The sequence below is a fragment of the Heteronotia binoei genome, chromosome 10 (assembly GCF_032191835.1).
Source record: "Heteronotia binoei isolate CCM8104 ecotype False Entrance Well chromosome 10, APGP_CSIRO_Hbin_v1, whole genome shotgun sequence".
Taxonomy (NCBI): domain Eukaryota; kingdom Metazoa; phylum Chordata; class Lepidosauria; order Squamata; family Gekkonidae; genus Heteronotia; species Heteronotia binoei.
This window is the reverse complement of record NC_083232.1, coordinates 81,970,179-81,992,146: the sequence shown is the minus strand read 5'-3', so window position 1 is coordinate 81,992,146 and position 21,968 is coordinate 81,970,179. Positions and strand designations below refer to the sequence as shown.

Below are 21,968 nucleotides of genomic sequence, written 5' to 3'. Positions count from 1 at the left end.
CAATCCCTGGATGAGCTCCACCACCTATTTTTCAACAAAATGACCCAACTTCAATTAATCTTTTTATGCCAACTTCTCTGTATTGCCCTCATATGCTTCCGTTCTGGGTGCACAGGAGCAATCAGTCATATCAGTAAAATCCAGGGCGGCCAAAATAGCCCTGGAAAGGGCCTCATCTATCCTGCCATGCCCTCCTTAATGGAGTGTGTGACTTGCTTGGGCCAGACAGTGACAATGACCACACATGCCTCACCCTCGTTGGTCCAGGCCAAGTCGTGGCTGTCCATCACCTGGTGGAAGCTTGTGTTTTGCCAAGCTGGTCACCTTGCCTCCCCAAGCAAGGTAAGCTCAGGAAAGGCAACCTCCAAGGCCACTGGTGACCATAATGGCCGGTCCACCACTTATGGAAGCCCAAAGTTTCATGAGGAAAAACAAGGGAAATTAGTATGCATCCATCTCTCGTGACTGGCTGCTATGGGAAAAAAATACTGGAGGAGACGGGCCAGCCAAGACAAGGTTCAAAAGATTTACTTTATTTATAACTTTCCTTTTCTCCCCAAGAGTTACCCAAGTGGCCTACAACATTCCTTAGAATCACAGAATCATAGAGTTGGAAGGGGCCACCAGGATCATCTAGTTCAACTCCCTGCACAATGCAGGAAATTCACAAATACCTTCCTCCCCCCCCCAACACCCTCAGTGTCCTCTGCTCCATGCCCAGAAGATGGCAAAAACCCTCCAGGATCGCTGGCCAAACTGGCCCCAAGAAAAATGGCTTCCTGACTCCAAAGCACTGATGCAACCCTTCCTGCCTTCGCTCTCATGATCTGCGTAAGTTCAAAATACAAACATGCTGAAAACTCTTACGGTATCTCCTTGCATGCCCACCCTTCCTGATGCCCAGCCCCCACTTCTACCCCCCATTACTCATTAGCACTGGGACAGTATACAGGGACAAAATGCACAGCCTCTGTCATTTGGTAATAAAGATAATGACCAGTTGCTCGCGGGCCAGATAAGAGCCCTGGAGCACTTTTGGCACCCCTGTTGTACCTAGATGTTGAGCTGTGTGATGGCATCTGGGTTATGAACACATTGGCCTTCTGTAGTAGTGTGGCCTCTTGTCTCCTTCGGGGTGCCATGCACCACAGAAGGGGTGGTGTGCCATTCATCTGAACAACAAGATAAATGAGCGGCAAACAGGAAGACCATGACACTTTTTCTCCAGCAATATTGTAGACAATGATGGAGACGTGGTGTGTGTCTGTTCTCCATGGGCTCCCTGATGTTGTTAAAACCACATCAGACCCTACACGGGCCTCATTCCCCATTGCAGCCCAACCTAAGCGATTCAGCACTGACGATCACTTCACTAGTAGCACTATTAAAATCACAATACTTTCTTTGGATCAGGAACTTTGTCACCTGAAACATCAGAGCCTAAGAGAACGTAAGAGTAGCCCTGCTGGACTACACTAGTGGTCCATCTAGTCCAGCATCCTGTTTCACGTGGTAGCCAGTCAGAATCCTCTGGGAGACCTACACAGCAAGTCACGGAGGTCAATCCTTCCCACTGTTGTTCTCCCCCTCCCAGTCCTTGCATTCAGAGGGCTACTGCCTCTGAAAGTGAAGGTCTCCTTGAGTCACTGCAGCCAGGGCTTTTTTGTAGCAGGAACTCCTTTGCGTATTAGGCCACACATCCCTGATGTAGCCAATTCTCCAAGAGCTCACAGTAGGCCCTGTGCTAAGAGCCCTGTAAGCTCTTGGAGGATTGGCTACATCAGGGGTGTGTGGCCTAATATGCAAATGCGTTCCTGCTACAAAAATAGCCCTGATTGCAGCTAATCACCATTAGTAGATCCACTCTTCCTGAGTTTATCTTATTCCCTTTTAAAGCTGACAGAACATCCGGTCATCGTTACTTCATGGAGCACAGTGAATTCCACAAGTTGCTTCGTCATTCAGAGCATAACTAATTCCCTTTGTCTGTTCTCAGTCCACTGCCCATCACCTTAACAGGCTGTCCCCAAGTCCTGGCATTATAGGGAAGGAAGGCAAAATTATCTCTATGCATTTTCCCCATGTATCTTTTCTACAAACTAAACAACCCAGGGAGCACTGCATGGGACACCATACAGATAAAGTAGTTAAATAAAACTAACCCTAACTTTTGACAACGGCGTCCAACCCATAACGTGCACACATTGTTTTATTGCCTCTGAGGAGCTACTAAATTTCCATTATGGAATATGAATTATAGTGTCCCCCCTATCATTTCAAAATAGTTCTATTAGCAGGAGATAATGGAAGGCAGATTCCGCTCCTGCCACCATCTTCACCTTGCCCCCCCCCCCGGAGAATCATTTTGGGAACTTAATGGGCTGGCATAAAAGAGAACAATGAACAAAAAATGGCCTCCAAGTGACTTGCTAACAGCCAATGACTTTTGAATGCAAGGTTTTAAATAAGCAAATACATATAAGATTGTACGTACATAAAATGAACTTCTGATGAGCTTTACCTTGTAGATTTTGCAATGGCAACGTCATAATGCCTCCTGCTGCAGCTGCCGCTACCAGCCCTTGGATATTGGTGAGATTAGCCGTCGGCAAAGTGAGGACCAGACCTTGCTGGCCGCCCAGCTGTCCAGCCATGTTGAAAGGAATAAGGATCGGTTGGTTCAGTGCTGGAGGGCCTCCCGGCATCACCCCTGCTACAGCCGAGGCTAACTGCTGAGCTGTCAGTAGTGGCTGCAAGGAAACAGAAGAACCAGAGTTTTACCGCAGGACAAATACATGCACGGATGCAGTGGTTTTAGCAGAGCCTAGGAATGGCAGTTGTTTCCCTCTATGTGAACACAATGTCAAGGAGCAAGGGAAGGAGAGAACTGGTGAGGAACATCTTGGTGTCTTGTGTGTTTTGTCTCTTTCTTGACTGCAAGTGGAAGGGTTGGGCACTGCCAGAGATGTATGCTGAAGGGTAAGAACCAAAAGGTTTTTTGCCCTTTGCCTCTTAGCCTGTGCCTTTGGAGGAACCAGTCAAAGATCAGTTGCACTTGGGCAAGGCTTTTTTTGTAGCAGGAACTCCTTTGCATATTAGGTCGCACACCCCTGATATAGCCAATCCTCTAAGAGCTTACAGGGCTTTCGGTACAGGGCCCGCTGTAAGCTCCAGGAGGACTGGCTACATCAGGGGTGTATGGTCTAATACACAAAGGAGTTCCTGCTACAAAAAAAAAAGCCCTGCAGTTTGGTGTATCGTGCTCATACTACAACAACAACAACAACAACAAATTTTATTTGTATCCCGCCCTCCCCGCCGGAGCAGGCTCAGGGCGGCTAACAACGTGGTTCAGAGTTAAATTATACAAGTAAATAAAACTACATTAAACATTATCAGCATTTAGTTAAAATCTGGTTAAGCTTTAAAATTAAATTAGTTAATTTTTAAAAGTGCTAGTGCTATGTTTACTTTTTCTGATGGCGGTTTCCTTCGCAATTTCCATTTTCATCAGGGAAGGCCAGTCTGAAGAGGAAGGTCTTGCAGGCCCTGCGGAACTGTTCTAGGTCCCGCAGGGCCCGCATTTCCTCTGGAAGTTGGTTCCATAGGCTCGGGGCTATAGAGGAGAAGGCCCGGTTACGGGTGCTTTGCAGCTTCACCTCTCTCGGTCCGGGGATAGTCAGCAGGTTTTTCCCGGCTGACCTCAGTGCTCTCTGGGGTTCATATGAGGAGAGACGGTCCCTAAGGTAGACAGGTCCTCGACCATATAGGGCTTTAAAGGTAATGACCAGCACTTTGTAACGAACCCGGTATGTAACTGGCAGCCAGTGCAGTTCGCGCAGCCCAGGCTGTATGTGCTCCCATTTAGGGAGTCCCAGCAACAGTCTAGCCGCTGCGTTCTGCACCAGCTGCAGCTTCCGGGTTCGGCACAGAGGCAGCCCCATGTAGAGGGCATTACAGTAATCCAGTCTCGAGGTGACCGTTGCATGAAGCACCATTGCCAGATCTTGGCGCTCTAGGAAGGGAGCCAACTGCTTTGCCCGCCTTAGATGGAAAAAGGCTGACTTGGCAGTGGCTGCAATCTGGGCCTCCATTGATAATGCAGGCTCCAGTAAAACTCCCAGGCTCTTAACTCGGTGCGCCGCTTTCAACGGCACCCCGTCGAAGACCGGGAGAGGTATTTCCCCTCCCCGAGCGCCCCGACCCAGACAAAGGACTTCTGTCTTCGCTGGATTCAGTTTCAGCCCGCTCTTCCTCAACCAGGTTGCCAAATCCTGCAGGGCCCGGTCTAAATTCTCTGGGACGCAGTCAGGCCGGCCGTCCATTAGCAGATAGAGTTGGGTGTCATCTGCATATTGATGGCACCCAAGTCCATGTCTCCTGGCAATCTGGGCAAGGGGGCGCATGTAGATATTAAATAGCATTGGTGAGAGAACTGCCCCCTGAGGCACTCCACAATCCAGTGTGCGCCTCTGGGACAGCTCGCCCCCAATTGCCACCCTTTGTCCCCGATCCTCGAGGAAGGAGGCAAGCCATTGTAAGGCAGACCCCCTCACCCCTACATCGGCGAGGCGGCGGGTCAGTAGCCGATGGTCGACCGTGTCGAACGCAGCCGACAGGTCCAACAACATCAGCACCGCCACACCGCCCCGATCCAGGTGCCGTTGGAGATCATCTACCAGGGCGACCAGTACTGTCTCCGTCCCGTAACCCGGGCGAAAGCCGGACTGGCAAGGGTCTAGGATGGAAGCGTCATCCAGAAAGCTCTGCAACTGTGACGCCACTGCCCTCTCTATAATTTTACCTAAAAATGGTAAATTAGAGACCGGTCGGTAGTTTGCCAATTCGGCCGGATCCGCTGTACTTTTTTTCAAGAGGGGACGGACCAAAGCCTCTTTTAGAGATGATGGAAAGCGCCCCTCCGAGAGGGATCTATTTATGATGTCCCGTAAAGGACATTCAAGCTCCCTCAGGCAGGATTTAATTAGCCAGGAGGGGCATGGGTCCAAATCGCAAGTTGTAGGGCGTGCAGAGGAGAGAATTCCGTCAACTTCCTCCAGGCTGAGCGGGCTGAAGTGATCCAGGATTAAATCCGAAGACAGGCACGGGGCCTCGGGCTCACATACTGTATCCAAGGTGATGGGCAGGTCCTGGCGGAGCGACGTGATTTTGTCTGCAAAAAATTTCGCAAAAGCCTCACAGCCTATTTCCAATTCTCTAACGTTTGGTCTGCCTTGGGGCAGTGTGGTTAACTGTCCAATTATTTTAAACAATTGTGCTGGGCGCGAATTTGCAGACGCAATCTTGGCCGTGAAGTACTTCTTCTTCGTGGCCTTGACTGCCACCTCATAAGACCTCATAAGACTGTATTTTATTTTTGTTGTTGTTAGCTGTTTTGGGTCCCTCTGGGGAGAGAAGTGGAATGGAAATATTAAATGAATAAAAAAGAAAAGCACCAATAGCATACAATACACAGAGAAGAGAACTTAATGTTTCTGATTCAGAGCTCCATGCTGACATGGGGCTCCCACTGTCAGCTATGCCAGACGATCAGAAACAATGGAGCCTCACATCTATACAAAGCAAAATATTCCTGGCTCATGGTCAATAAACTTTGGAGACTCAGAGGATGTCGTGAATTGTCTGAAAACTCCATTCAAGTGTGACACAGAGCACATCTTCATAGCAAAGCGCTTGGGCATCTTCTGAGCCATTTCAAGTTTTTGACTTCAAGGATAAGCCTGCAGTTGCAGCTTGGGTATATAACAGTAAGCTTCCTTGGGAATGAACCAGTGTTTGTTCAGATGTCTGACAAATATATGCGACTCTTAGGAGCTAAATACATGACCCGCACAAGTGCCAGCGTAGTGTTGATGACCAGGACAAAGGAAACTTTTCATTTTATTTTCTGATTGTTTTCCTCCTGACTTTAATACAGTCAGCACAATGCTTTCCTACACAGATGAAGAAAAGAAACCCACAGGCGCAGCAAAGCTCTGTCCCACCCTGCCCTGACACCTGGGCATTACTGGGAATGGAAGGCTCTGAGTGGCTTTCATGGCTCTGTCCTACTAATAAAACTGAAGTCCACTGTAATATCAAAGCTGTATAACATTTGTTCCACCGTGAGCTTTTGACATTCAGCACTGGATTAGCCTTTAAGGTGCCACTAGGCTTCTATTTTGCTACAATGGACTAACATAGTTTTCTCTCTGGACCTGTCTAACTAGGACACAGGAAACTAAGAACATAAGAAGAGCCCTGCTGGATCAGACCAGTGGTCCATCTAGTCCAGCTTCCTGCCTCACACAGTGCCCAACTAGTTCCTCTGGATGACCAACAACAGGGCATAGAGGCCAAGGTCTTCCCCTGATAAGAATATAAGAAAAGCCCTGATGGATCAGGCCAGTGGTCCATCTAGTCCAGCTTCCTGCCTCACATGATGGTCAACCAGTTGGGAGGTCCAGCAGCAGGGACAGAAGCCGAGATTGATGCTCAGACTCAGATCACCAACAGCCATGAAGACCACTGGGTGGCCTGGGGCCAGTCATCATCTCTGAGTCGAATTGTGCAGATTCACAGCGGTGGGCACCCTGTATGGGCCTCCCCGATCACAGATGAAGGGCAGGATGAAAATGCAACTAAGAGATAAGATAAGCACAACCTACTTTAACATTATTTTTGGAAGAAAATCTGGTATTTGCAGGGAGGGGGGGCGTGATTTAGAGCAGAGGAACAATGTGTGAGTAGGTAAATCTTTCCCCACCTGTAATTCCCCTGCTGAGATTCACCTCTCGGAGCAACCTTTGGGGTTCTGAACTTAGCATCTGTCTCTATGCAAGAGGAAGCAGGATCACCTAATAACAATCACCAACCTCAACCATTGTTAAAGGCGTAGCTATAGAATCTAGGTCAGAAGCTGGCAGACCTGCTCATGAGTCAGCATCCAGACCCTGCTGTGCAAAGCAGATGTCTGGACAAGAGTAGATTCTTAGAGATGTCTAGTCAACAGCAGAACTCAAAGTGAAAATACTTGTAAAGCGGTATGCTGTGTGTCTAGAAAGGTTTTTTAGAATGCCCTGCATTCAGCAGGCATGTTTCCTAAGGATATTTAGTTATACTTAAACTTTTTTTTTTAAAGCCATTTGGCAAATATGGCATGGATTCAGGTCTACACTTTAATGCCTTGTTGACCAGATGAAAAGTAACTTTGCATGTATTCAGAAATCACCAGTGTGGTGCAGTGGGTAAGAGAGGTGGACTCCAATTTGGAGAACTGGGTTTGATTTCCCAGCTCCTCCACCTGAAGCCTCCTGGGTGACCTGGGATCAGTCACAGTTCTCTCAGTACTCTCTCAGTCCCACCTACCCAGGGGATTGTCTGACACCCTAGGCAAGGCTAACTTCTGGTGCCCGCCCCCCCCCATCGCATTGATAACATCACAGAGTCATATGGGGGATCCAATTCAGCGCTCCAAAATGGTTATCGCCCTAGGCAATTGCCTAGCTTCCTAGTGTCAGAGCCAACCCTATACCTACCTCACAAGGTGCCTGTTGTGGGGAGAGGAATGGAAAAGAGATTGTAAACTGCTTCGAGACTGCTTAAGGTAGAGAAAAGCAGGGTATAAAAACCTAGTATTCTTCTTCATAACCAGCATTAAAATATCACGTGCATGAACACGTTGTAGCACGATCTCATCTGCATCTGGTTCTTGTTACCCTCTCTTCCCATGCTGAGTGTGCATGAGGGAATCTTGGTGGTTACCCATGAGGGATATTTGCAGGTGAATAGGTTCACTGGGTTCCCATACAGTAGGATTTGAAGACTGCATTGGATCCTGGTTTAGATTCCTGGTTTGTGAGGGGGAAAGCAAACTCTCATTATGCCCCTAGAGCAGGGGTGGCAAACTCATTTGTTATGAGGGCTGCATCTGACATAAATGAGACCTTGTCAGGCTGGGCCATGTCGAGCCAGGCCATGTGTGTTCCTATTTAAGATTAGGTAGCAGAGATATAAACTTTATAAAGGACACAGACAAACACAAATAAAGATTTTTGTTTAAAAAACCCTTAAAATAAAACATTCTTTAAACATTAGCACTCATTGGTCTTAATGATGCCTTCTTTGTATTTCTCACATGGGATCCAGGGAACTGGGTAAAGGAAGCTTTGGCACTGTCCTTCTTTCCCCGGGGACCAAAAGGGGAGGCCAATGGAGAAAATAGAAGTTTTTCTCTGTAGCTCCTGTGCGATTGAGCAAGCCTTGCAAAGCAAGCTGATATGCAAGAGGAACAGAGAGGGAGAAGGAAGCAGATACATCCATTTGCTTGGGGGCCTGATAGGAGCTCTCTGGGGGCCTGATTCAGACACATGTTTGACACCCCTGCCCTAGAATCTCTGTGAGAGAGGCAGATGACAAATGACTTAAACCCATGTGCAAGAGTTCCTAAATCACGGGTAGCCAGACTTTGTTTTGAAACGGGATTCCTTTCTTGCAAGAGCAAGAGGAGGCAAGAAAGAAGACAATTTGTGTGTGGGACCTAGGTTGGTAAACATATTAGTTCCACATGGGTTAAATGTGACATCTGAATGGAGCCAATGTATTAGTACCAGCTAACTGTCCTGGGCTAGGCAGCTCTCACCTGATCTCAAAAGCAAAGCAGGGTCAGTACTTGGTTAGTACTTGGATGGGGCATGCTAAGGAATTCCTGGGGTGGTATGCAAACCACCTCGGAACATCTTTTGCCTTGAAAACCCTCTGGGGTTGCCGTACGTCAGTTGTGACTTGATGGCACTTCCCACCCACCCCTTCTGTCCTGGGACAGGTCCCAGAAGAGGTTTGGGATATTCACTCCATCTGTCTGGAGTTGCTGATTATTCTTCCACACTTTGGTCAGATTGCAAGGAAGCTGAATACTTCCTTACAGAAAATAACCTATTCTGCCAACCTCCAAATAGATCTGCTTACTCACAGCAAGCCACAAGCTGGAGGTGCTTACACCTCTGAATATCTGCTGGCAGAGATAGTTACAGTCACCTTCCTTGTGATACATTCAGATATCCCAGGAAGCGAGCCCCTCTTTCCCCAACCTCGGGCTGACCTCAGTCTCTTTTCTTGAGGACAAATGTCTCCAGCCCCTTTAAATTTACAGCATGCGGCAGACTTTCTAAACAGGGTGTCATTTTGTTCTTGATTTCCTCTGAGTTTCTTTTCTTCCTTTAAATCCTTCCTAGCATACGGCGACGACAATGCCCAGCTGCACTCTAAAACTATGCTGAGCAGACTGGATGTCTTGGATACTCCTGGAAGGAAGACATTAAACTGGTGGTTTTCTTTTTTCCTTTTTGCCATAAAGTCACAGCGGACTTGTGGCAATCCAGAAGGATTTTCAAAGCAAGAGGCATTCAGAGGTGGTTGGCCATTGGCTGCCTCCATGTCATGACCCTGGTATTTCAAACCTTAGCCAGTAGGACTGCTAGTCCCCAGTTGGGTGCAGGGATCCCCTGGTTTGGAGGCTCTCCTCACAGGGTCATCAGAAATTGGTGTGCGGGGGAGATGTCTGCTGAGCACTCCATTATATTCCATGGAGACTGGTTCCCATAGGGTGTAATGGAGAATTGATCTGTGGGTATTGGGGGCTCTGGGGGGGGGCTTTTTTAAAGGTAGAGGCATCAGATTTTTAGCATAGCTCCATTCAAGTTTCAAAAAGACTGGACTGGGGGTTCAATTTTCAAGCCCCCCTCCCCAAAAGGTGCCCCATCCATTATTTCCAAATAGAGGGAAGGTATTTAAAAGGCATGTGGTCCCTTTAAATGTGATGGCCAGAACTTTCTTTGGAGTTCAACTGTGCTTGTCACAACCTTGTTCCTGGCTCCACCCCCAAAGTCTCCAGATAATTCTTGAGTCAGGCCTGGCAACCCTACTAGTCAGGGCTGACCATGCTTAGCTTCTGAGATCTGATGAGATGAGGCTAGCCTGGGCCATCCAGGTCAGGGAAATTAAACTTACTCAAACCAATGAACAAGTTCTTACTGAAAAATTACCAGTGAGCATATCCGGATTGTAAATTAAACAGGTTTTATACCCGTTTTCTCTTCCCGGGGAATCCCGGGTACTGTGGTAGGGAGGGGAATGAAGGACTACCAAATGGAATTCTTAGCTCTCTTGTTAAACTACAATTCCCAGGATCCTTTGAGAAACCAACTTTTAACTATCAAAGTCATACAGACCAGTTTTCATTTGTAACACAGATATGGTCAGAGACTGTGGGCCAGAACAGTTGCCAGCTCTTCTCTAGCAACTGGCTTGACTGGTTTACAAAGCCTTCTTAATTTTGCTTAGCATTGCGACATAACCTGCATAAATACTTGTTGGCACTCAGTGAAAAGAAATACAGTTTTAAATGAAGTCTGTATATGACATACACAATAATCTAACCCAATAAACTACATTGGCATCAAAATTGCATAATGTTCTTGCATCAACTCTATCTAATACAAACACACCTAAATACATGTGTATATATCTAGATACATACATCTGTTATCTCTAGTTGAAATTAGGCTCAAGCAATTTAACGGTCAAATCTAGATTGCCTGAAAAGTAAACCAGATCATACCTTCATTAACAAAAGAATGACATACAAACTCTCGTTCTTCACACACAACTGCCAAGCACACGGAGTCTCTACACATTTTGAATTAAAGTATGCAGCCAATCACTTCTGCTTTATCCACTTAGTTGACCACTGTCCGTTACTATTTGTGTTCAACAAACTCCATTTATACATAAAGGCTAAAGGCAAGATACTAACCTGGGCCCCGACGGGGAACGCTGGGTGGGACTGACTGGGCTGGTGCTGGTCAGATGTGCTGGTGTCAGACAGCGTCGTGTTTCCTCTGGCTCCTGGAATTCAAAGAGAAAGCGCTACCTTAATATCTCGCCTGGGGACCGGCAACGTTACATTTTGCCGTGATGTCACAGAGCATCAAGCTGAAAATGATATGCTAAAGCGGTTTTATCAATAACTCAGGCGCTCAAATCACTTATCAGCTGCATAAATTATGCTAACGTTCACTCAGGCCAGCCTATTCACTTGCGGAAGACACAGAAATCTGACAGTGGTGAAACTGAAGCTATCATCAAGGCAGCTGATGTGGGGCTGCATTAGGCATTCATTTACATAAAAGCACATGAGCTTGCCATGTGGAAGGAGGAAAGGGGACTTTTTGATGCGAAGGTCTCGTAATTTCACACCACAGAAATCATCTGGGCCAAAGTCAAGTCACTTCTGGTTTATGTCTCTGTAAAGGATTTTTTTAAAATCTCAATAAAACATGCATCACCTGCCGTTCAAACCCTGTTTAACTAGTAGATCTAAGCCCACTGGGGGAACTGTGGACAGAGAGACGGAATTTGGCTGAAGGAGCAGTCTACATATCAGACTTCTCTATTTCCTCCGGCGTTTTCCTCTCTGATTCTCTTTGACCATTCTTCCTCTTCATGTGTCTATGTTTGTTTTAATTGCTTTTAAATCATTTTTTGTATATTACGTGCTTTTAACTTGTTTTAATGTTGTTATTATTCACCTTCTTGGGGTGAAAAGGTAGTCTAAAGACGCTTAAAATTAATAAATTTAAATAGATACAATAACTATTCTAGGTGGAGGACTATTTTTCTTAATGCTTCTCCATATAAAAATCTCTCTGAAAGTTAGAAATGATCGTATCCAGGAGTTCTGCTGTACAAGTTTACTATATACAGTCCAGGATTTATGTCTTAAGGAGAGCTGATATGCTGGCAGATGACATATTGGCAGCAGGCCAGTTCAAAGTACATTTTTGCCCGAAGCGAGGTACACCCGCCCTCTCCTGGGCCCACACTACCATTGACCTGGTTTAAGCTTAAGACTCTATGGCAGCAGTAGCTCTCCAGATGGCCAACAGTAGCTCTCCAGATGTTTTTGCCTACAACTCCCATCAGCCCCAGCCATTGGCCATGCTGGCTGGGGCTGATGGGAGTTGTAGGCAAAAAACATCTGGAGAGCTACTGTTGGCCACCCCTGATCTATGGCAATGCTGTAAGGGCTTGATGTTGAGTGTGGGCATGAACCCAGGAGAGGATACTGGACCCCTTTTAGGCCACAGATAGCTGTAAGTGAGCTGACCCCCCGCTGTGCATCAGTAACCTCCTCACTGTACTGCCCCAACGAGTCAGTTAGTTAGATCAAAGAACTGGCCCTGGCAGCTGACTCACAGTGAATAAAAATGGTCACATAAGCATTCTAATTCTATTTGCATGAGCCCTGCAAAAAAAAACCCAACAAGCAAATTCACACAGTATTGCAAGTTAGCAAGTTGGTCACTCATTCATGGGAGCAGTTATTTTCCACAAAACATGTTTTAAGAACCAACTTCTCAGCCTTCCTTCAAGCTAAACCAAGCATGAAAGGTTCTAACAGGCTACCACTGCCATGTTTTTTTCTAGAATTGCCTGTTCTGCATTAGGAAACGCCTGGAGATTTTGGAGGTGGAGCTTGGGGAGGATGGGGTTTGGGGAGGGAACTGATCTCTATTGTCTGGAGATAAAGGGAGGGACAGTGGCTCAGTGGTAGAGCATCTGCTTGGGAAGCAGAAGGTCCCAGGTTCAATCCCTGGCATCTCCAAAAAAGGGTCCAGGCAAATAGGTGTGAAAAAACCTCAGGTTGAGACCCTGGAGAGCCGTTGCCAGTCTGAGTAGACAATACTGACTTTGATGGACCAAGGGTCTGATTCGGTTTAAGGCAGCTTCATATGTCCATAAACTGTAATACCAGGAGTAGGCATGGGCACAAATCGAAGCATGAACTGTGATGGATGCTAAAAACAGCTGATTTGTGGTTCATTACAAATAGGTTTGGCAAATGGTGTTGCGCATGAAATAGAACCGAAACAGCTTGGTTTCCAATGGTTCATCTGTGTTGTTATCAGCAGGGGATCCTACTCGCATGCTGCTATGTGCCCGGCATTATGACATTATCAAGCCGGGTACATTGCTGGGGAGACGTTCTACCACTTGGGAAAAACACTATGGTTATCATAGAGCATCTCCCCAGAGATGTGCCCAGCACAATAATGTCACTTCTGGATGACATAATCACACTGGGCATGTCAAAGCATGTCTGTACTTTCTATCTCTCTTGGAGGCCATTCCACGCCTTCCTGAACTGAATGAACCAATGAATCATGAATTGTTCAGGAAATTTTTTTTAAAAAAAACATGAACTAAACCACTGAATCGGGTAACTCAACAAACCACAAAGTGAAACAAACCACCATTTTCATATTCCATGCCCATCCCTAACCAGGAGATCTCCAGGCCCCACCTGGAGATTGACAACCTTAATTTTTTCTGGTCAGCTCATATGCAGAAATTGAGCAAGTTCTACCTCTACTGTTACTTAAATCAATGTCCCAGAAAGTTTCACCAGCTACATTTCTCTGTGTTGGGCAGCTATTAACATGAGAAGGAGGAAGGGGGGAAAGGTGGCAGCCTAATTTCTATTTGTATAAGAATTGCTTCAAAAACCAATTTCTATTTGCACTGACAACCTCTCTGCATCATTTTGTGTCCCTGAAGTATATTACATGGAGACTATAGGGATGTTTTACTTCGGGATCAGGTTTGCTATTTTACCTTAAACCCTGTATTTTCTATAATTTGGCATTTTACATAACATATTGTTGATGAAATTTATAGACCATAACCTGCACTTGTCCCTTTAACAGCTATTTGATCTGCTGCATTTGAGCAAGGGATAGCTCTTACTTCCACACCATGAAAAGCTTCACCTTCTGATGCCTGTATATGTGTACTCATGGGCTTTCTCCACAGCGTGGAGGAAGAAAGCCAGAGATTGCCTCTCTGTTTGGGGGAACAAGCAAAGAGGTGCCAGGAAATACACTGGCAGACACCACAGTGCTTGGGGAAAACACACTGGGGAACTCTGTTGAAAACTAAAGTGCTGACACTGTTTTCCACTCCAGGGGCATGTGCTCTAATGTGCTCAGAGAGCTGTGCCACCTGGAATGGTTTCTCCATTCTTCACCGAACAGTCCAATGTATACATACATTTCTATCTATGCACAGATCATTCCTCTCCACTAAAACAAACCGTGAATTCGTAAACATGTAAGAGATCCACCCAAACAAAATAACAAATGGTGCTACAGAAGGTGATGAATAATAATAAAACAGTAACTTTAAAAAATTCAATTACAAAAAAAAATGGGAAAACGTTTTCTTAAATTGTCCTTGTGAACAGAGATATCTTCTTATCACTGTAATATGGAACTTAATCACTAACAAAATAACCGCTGGTGTAGCAGGTGGGATATTTGCAGAGAAGAGTCTGTGCACTGCAAGGCATGGGATTCTTGTGGGATCTCAGACCCCAGTGAAACTAGATTCCAGTCTAGGAGCACCTTAGAGACAAGAAGAAGAAGAAGATATTGGATTTATATCCCGCCCTCCATGCTGAGTCTCAGACTCAACGCAAATGTAGTGAAAGGAATGAGAGTTCCCACGAAATGGACTAAATTTTTTTGTATGCACTTGTGTAAATGCTTTACTGAAAGGAGCGAGAGTTCCCATGAAATGGACTACATTTTTCTGCGTGTACTTGTGCAAGTGCTTTACTGTCGAGTCTGCATTGTATTCTGTTTGGTATATGTATGGGATTTGTATCTTCTGTAAGTTTTGAAGAATTTATAGTCATATCATTTCTCATTGTTTATTATTCAATATAATTATAGTTGATTATAGCTCGTGTTAACTGTGAGCAATTTGCTTTTTGTTCTCTATACTGTCTTATTGGGGATGCTGGTAAACTCGTTGTGGGATCTCTTACAATCACTGCTCTGAAGTTCCTACAGTAGGGACAACCGATTCCCCCCGCCTATTAAGTCACCTTGCAGGGACTTTGAAAGGGACTTCCATGAAATTATGGCTGTTTCAGTCCAATGAAAAGCAAGATGATGGCCGTGATCAAGCTGCATTGATCAAGCCACATTGCAGCTTGATCCAGGCCCCATCTGTAGGGTTACCAGCTCTGGGCTGGGAAATTTGTGGAGATTTTGTGGGTGACGTCTTGGGAAGACAGGGTTTAGGCCAGGAAGAGACTTCAGTGCCATAGAGTCCACCTTCCCAAGCAGCCATTTTCTTCAGGGGAAGTGATCTCTGTAACCTGGAGACTGGTTGTAATTCTGGGAAATCTCCAGCCACCATCTCGAGACTGGAAACCCTATCTACTCATGGACAGTTGATCAGTGTTATCGCTAGACAGAGCTATGCTGCTGAACTTGTAGGAGAAACAGTGCATGCATAACCCGTGTGTGTTATGTAGCACCGTATTTTCTTGTGACTACAAGTACATGTTTATTTAGTCCATCTGTCCAAGAAATATCTGTCTAAAGCAGCCACCAAATAATAAACTCTAAAATAATGTATTAATACAATGTTAACATCAAACTAAGCACAGTTCAGCAAATTCAGAAGAAAATAAGAAATTCTTTGCCTGGTATCTAAATTCTGGGATTGCCAGCTCCACACACACACACCCGGCCCCCAGTGGAGGATGGGATGAGTAGGGCTGCCAGCTTTAGGTTGGGAAACTCACAGAGATTGGAGTGGACAGACACTTCAGTGGGGTACAATGCACAAAGTTCATCCGCCAAAGTAGGGTTTCCCAAACTTTTCTTTCCCATGGCCTGGTTATTTTTACACTTCTCCTTCATGGCCCACTAAAATTTGGGGGTGGAGCCAGGAGACTTTGGGAGTGGAGCCGGGAGACAGGAATTATGTCATTTCCTGTGGTGTCAAGGACCAAGTGATGTCACTTCCGGGGCACACTGAACCAAAACTCCACATTTTCCTGTGATGTCACTTCCAGGGCACTCCCCCAAACCTGTCTCTTCTTTTGAAGTAACTTCATTTTCAGAAAAATCTCTCTGAAACTCATGCTGAGCCAAAATGGGGGTAGAAAGTGGGCGGTCCTCTTTTTTCACCCCCACACCTGCATGCACCTATCTGTTTGTGTATTCTTCTCCAGCTTGCAAGCACTTCTAATGCCCATGTTCAGTTGCCTGCACCACCTATACATCCCTTCCTCAACAGCACTGGCCAGTGTATGCAATTGGGAGTGCTGTTACCATTGACATCAGGAATGCCAGTACTGTGTATCACCCACACTGGGCCCTAGCAGCTGCTCTATCTCAAAATATGCTGACACATTTAGTAGGCCCTTCCTTCAGCTGCTACTACTGGAACCCTGCCTTAAGCTACAACCAATACTTTTCTTTGGTTGAAATACGGGGAAACTGCTGTGAAAGGTAGCAGAGAATTGTATTGCAATTAATGAATTAATTTCAAGTTATTTGAAGTTCATACAAGCTTTTCTGCAGTTATCCCAAAAGGGATATTTATGAGGGGCTTGCAGCTTTTTACTGGCTGTGTTTCCCATGCCTTTAAAAACAACTTGTTATGCAGATACTTAGCCAGTGAACTACTTTCATCCTTTTTAATATCTACAGGAGGAGTTTAATTTTGGTGTCAGACAGCTGTTAAAAGCAGGACCAGTAAAATGGTGCCAAGTTCATAGTACCATCTCTTCCAGTGCTGTTGAGTTATACCGCAGTAATCTCCAATAATCTCTTTCTGCCCCACACCTCTTACTCTCACTCGCTCACACAGAAATCTCATAGAAGGCCACCTGGCTACAACTGGAGGTGCCAACTTTTCATTGGCAGAGCTCCTATGTCTGCAACAACAATATGATGAACAGAAAAGTTTCATCCAGTAAAAATGGAAGGAAAGAAAGAGAAAGGGAAAGAATGAAATAGAAGGAAGGGAAAGGAAAAGAAAGACATGGAAAGAAAAAAACATAAACATAAGAGGAGCCATGTTGGATCAGGCCAGTGGACTATCCAGTCCAAAATTCCCTCATACAATGTCCAAAAAGCACCAGAATGACCACCAGTGGGGCCAGGGCACTAGAAGCCCTCCCACTGTTGCTTGCCCCCCAGCACCAAGAATACAGACAGAGCATCATTTGCAGGGAGGAAAGAAAGGGGGGGGGGCAAAGAAAAAAAAAAGCCTTCCTCACCATCAGATGTCCCCAGCCAGCAAAAATTCTGCCCAGGGCTTATTTGATTAAAAAAATAGCTACTGGAATGCCCACTCCCCACCCCTCCTGGCTGAAAAACACACACACACCTTTCTTTGCCGCCCAGGCCTCCCGGGGAAATCTCCCCAAAAGAAAGTACTGCAAGGCACATGAAAGCTCATACCTCGAAGAACACCTCATGGATGCCAGTGGATACTAGCTTTTCTCTCAAACACTGGGAGCAGGGGAGAAGGAAGGAGAGGCAGCCCAGCTCCTCTCTAACCAACACAGAGATGGGGCGGGGCTAGCTTTGGCTTTTCTTGTGACCCGGTAGTGAGGCTTCCATGGCCCGGTACCAGGTCACAACCCTGCAACTGGGAAACACTGCACCAAAGCATCCATTTGCTCCAGGCAAACTGATCTCTGAAGTCTGGAGATAAGCTGTAATTCCATGGATCCCCAGGTCCCACCTGGAGGCTGGCAACCATACCAAATTCCTTTAGGTGAATCTCTCTGGAAAGGACAGATACAGAACTCCATATGAAAAGGTTCTCTCCCTGGTCACTTCATCTACAACAGTGAAAGGCCTAGATGACTATCTAAGTGAAAGGGCAGAGAGAAAGCTCGCTTTTAAATATCCAAGGTCCAGGCTATCAAAAGTTGTAAAGGATAAAGCCAGAAGTTTGAATGGTGAGTGGAAATGAACCAGGCGCACATAGAGAGCTTGTAAAATGAGCAAAAACTGTTTACTACAATACGTTTCTACCACTTTTTTCCTGTCATAAACAGGCCAGCTCCTTCTCGTGTATGCCCTTCTAACTAGATTGATGTACATGTGTTGTTTCCACATGTGCACGAATATGAGCAACCCCAAAGGTGCAGCAGTCATGCCTATTTATGAATGAAACCACATAGCTAAAAAGCATTAGAAGCGCAGTTGTCTAAGAACAAACGATCCCAGGATTTTTTTTTTTAAAGGATTGCTACTGGATGGTTTGGAATAGATTTTGTTCTTTGTGTGTAGTTGGATGTAGAAATGGAATTCTAACTCAGTCTTAACAAGATCCCCTTTCTCCTAATGTTTGTCCTATGAATAGCAAGCACAAGGCAATTCAGAGCCGCTTTATTGCCACGCCATGGTCTGTGGAGGGAAAGAAAAGGAGATGATGCTGCCATACTTATAAATTTTAAAGAAGGTATTATCTGCTCATTTAAAACAAATTCTTCTATATATTCTCCAAGGGGACAGACTTATAAATAATGGAAATGTGAAAGAAATACCTCACTCACATTAAGGTACAAATAAGATAGACTGCTACACATTATTCAATTGACTTCTATCTCTATAGCAATGTGTCAATCTTAACAGTATTTTATGAGGGAATTAAACAATAAATGCAGGGAACCATTAAGCAGAAACCTGGGAATCTGATTAATTTGTAATTTTTTGAAGGAGGAAAAAAAAGGGAATCAGAGATTCATGTCGGTTTGGGAATACTTACAAGTGTATTGAAATTTTAACATTGATTTTGAACAGGCTAATAAAAGCATGCAGATGTGCTGATATCCTTCTGAAATGATTCCCAGTCAAAATATATTTTTTTCTTCTAATATTCACTGCCATCACTTAATAAAAAGATAGAGTCGACTTTTTAATACTGGCCATGGGATTTAATTGTTGGCCATTAGAAGCCATTTTAAAAAATTAGAAGCAGGTGAGGGGCCCACACTGGTTCAGGAGAGGTGGTGGAACACACAGCCTTCAATAACAAATAAAGGAATGGTTCTCTCTGTGGCGTGGGGAAGTGTCACTGGAGAAAGGAGATAGCCTTGGTAGTGCGCACGTGCTTTTAAATCCAGCATTAATTGTGTCCACAATTTATAAGTATATGCAGATATGTGCAGTACAGTCACTATAGAAATTTGTACAAACATGGTTAAAATCAGGGCTTTTTTGGTAGAAAAAGCCTAGCAGGAACTCATTTGCATATTAGGCCACACCCCCTGACACCACCATTGTTTCACATAGGGCTTTTTCGTAGGAAAAGCCCATCAGTGCCTCATTTGCATATCAGGCCACGCCCCTTTACATCAAGTCAGTACAGTCACCATAGAAATTGTACAAGCATGGTTAGAATCGGGCCTTTTTTTGCAGAAAAAGCCCAGCAGGATCTCATTTGCATATTAGGCCACACCCCCTGGTATCACCATTGCTTCACATAGGGCTTTTTTAGGGAAAGCCCACCAGTGCCTCATTTGCATATTAGGCCACATTCCCTTACACCAAGTCAGCCGTTCCTGTGCATTCCTGCTAAAAAAAAGCCCTGGTTAGAATATATTAAGTATCATAATTATCACAATCCACCCCATGAGGTGAAATAACAGCTGGAGCTTATTTAAGGGGACTCTTTTATTCAGGGCTTTTTTTCTGCAAAAAAGGTGCTGGAATGCTGAAGAGGGAAATGAAGTAGAAGCACACAAGATTCTTTAAAACAATATTATTTTCATGTGCTATGGACTTACCTCTGCTTTAAACCAGTTCCCAAACTTTAGACATTTCACCAACTTAGGCTTCTCAGCCTCCCACTGGGGGCAAGGTTTCCCCCCGTTTTGGGCCCCCAACCCACTGGCACAAAGCTGGCCATGAGGGGAACCCCACCCCCAAAGACCTCCATCATGCCTGACATGACGTCACCCAGAAGTGATGTCATCATGGAAGGTATATTGCACAGGGGATGCTCTAGCAATTTGGGTAAAAACTCTATGGCATCACCTGCCGGGAGCCAGGCAAGATCCGACAACCCTACCCCAACTTCCTCAGTTCCTTTTCAAGTCTTGGTTTTGGTGCCTAATGCTGAATGATTACCTTAAAGCCACCATGTTTTAACATACTTTGTTGGATCAAAGACCGTTAATGGAGGTCCACCAATGTTTATAAGCAATAAAGATGTTATGGTTTTGACCTTTCGGGAGTGACAACAGGATTCATCTGGGGAAATCCCCTTTCACACTCACTGGAGGAAATAGCTATTGTATGGAAATGTGGAAAATTGAATGAAATGGAAAAGAGCAAGAAATCCTCTTTACTGTCTGGCTGTTCCCCTTCTTGCCCAGTGCCGCTTCTGGGTATAATCTCATTTAAGTCCAATTTGTTAAATTTTATGTTAATATTTTCGTGATGTCACAAGTGACATCATGTTCCCCCAGTGCCCCTCATGAACTGTTAAACATTTTTTGAGGATTTTGTTTCCACACAGAAGTTCTGGAACTCCGTTCCGCCACATTCCCCCAGAAAAAAACAGCCCTGCTTCTATTGTTCATTTACCCCTGGGATTCATAAAGGATGGATAATATGAGAATGACAATTTGCAAAGATGGAAGCATGTACCTTACTGTTATTTTAATTACATAAAAATAATCGGGGAGGGACGGTGGCTCAGTGGTAGAGCATCTCCTTAATAAGCAGAAGGTCCCAGGTTCAATCCCTGGCATCTCCAGAAAGGGGTCCAGGCAAGTAGGCATGAAAATCCTCAGCTTGAGACCCTGGAGAGCCGCTGCCAGTCTGAGAAGACAATACTGACTGATGGACCAAGGGTCTGATTCAGTATAAGGTAGCTTCATATGTTCATATGTTCAATAAGTTTAGGATAACTGTGCATCATGCCTACCGTTGAAGGAAATGTTTATTTACTAGTTATAATGAATTATTTTTTTTAAATAAAACGGTGGAAATACATCATAAAGTGGAGATAATGCAATATAATGTTTTAACAAAGGTTATCTGATGATAATAAATACAAGTCCAAATTACAATAAAATGAGAACTAGTGCAGAGGCTAAAAGTCTGAGCTGTGGATAAGAAAGTTCACAGTTTAATCTTGCCTTTGCTGTGAACCTATCAGGTAGCTTTAGGCAAGCAATTCAGCCTCTGTCTCACACACACACCCATATGTAATATGGGGATAATGATGCAGATGACCTTTATAGCATAGCTGCAAGGGTTATTAAAAGACATCATATGTGAAGAGAATTGAACCCTTGAAAGTACCATGTTTAGACTAAGCATGGTTAAAGGTCTCTATAGTGTCAATAAGCATCAGCTTCTATTTAGACAATGTCTGAAGACATAGCCCTTCCACTTGGGTATAGCTGAAGGAGTTGCAGTTATGGGCGTCACTATCTGCTGAATAAAGTACTCAGATGAAGATGGTCAACATGCATTGATATTCAATTGAATTGCATTGGCCTCGCACCTTTGCATTTTCATGAATGTACTATTCGTTCATGCCTGCCTGGGGTAATGTTTCACACATCCCACCTCTTCAGGTGGGAAGAAGGTTCAGAGATTGGAGGTTCTACCCAAGCTGGGTTCCTTTGGAGGAGAGAACATCAGAGAATTATGGTATTTCTGTAGTATCTGCTTTATTTACAAGTACACAGGAAGACCACAAGTGGAGGTACAGAGACACTCCAACAAGTCAGCAGATAAGTTACCCACATTAGAAGTAGAGGGGGAAGAGAGAGATATCTTGTGCCCCACGGTACTCCACCCAGCTCAGAGCTGTAATCTGACTAAACTTTCTATCCATAGAATTTAACTTCTCCTGCCTCTTCCCTCCCACTGCAGTCCATTGATCTCCACAAAATGTTGCCCTTGGGGAGTAGGGGACTCTGAGGAATGACTGATGAAGAATCTGCAATGCAAAGGGAGAATCAGTGGAAATTGCCACATTTAGTCTGCATTCAACCCAGTGTCTCTCTGCTTCTCTTTCTGTCTCTCCGGCATCTAAAGTGCCCTATCTTTTTACACACACACCCCTGCCCATTT

The 21,968-nt window shown here is 44.9% G+C and overlaps 1 protein-coding gene and 1 non-coding gene across 4 annotated transcripts in view; one reads left to right on the top strand and one right to left on the bottom strand.

The window, feature by feature from the left end:
* Nucleotides 1-21,968, bottom strand: part of POU6F2 (POU class 6 homeobox 2) — a 446,425-nt gene that overhangs the window by 223,788 nt on the left and 200,669 nt on the right. For all 3 annotated transcript variants that reach the window (XM_060247655.1, XM_060247654.1, XM_060247656.1), the window contains exons 4-5: nucleotides 10,814-10,905; nucleotides 2,522-2,750 (exon numbers count right to left, since the gene is read on the bottom strand). In XM_060247655.1, the coding sequence (XP_060103638.1) occupies nucleotides 2,522-2,750; nucleotides 10,814-10,905 (321 nt within the window). The remainder of the gene's footprint in view (nucleotides 1-2,521; nucleotides 2,751-10,813; nucleotides 10,906-21,968) is intronic.
* Nucleotides 20,571-20,637, top strand: TRNAI-AAU (transfer RNA isoleucine (anticodon AAU)). Its single transcript has one exon. It is a non-coding gene; the product is annotated as a tRNA-Ile (tRNA).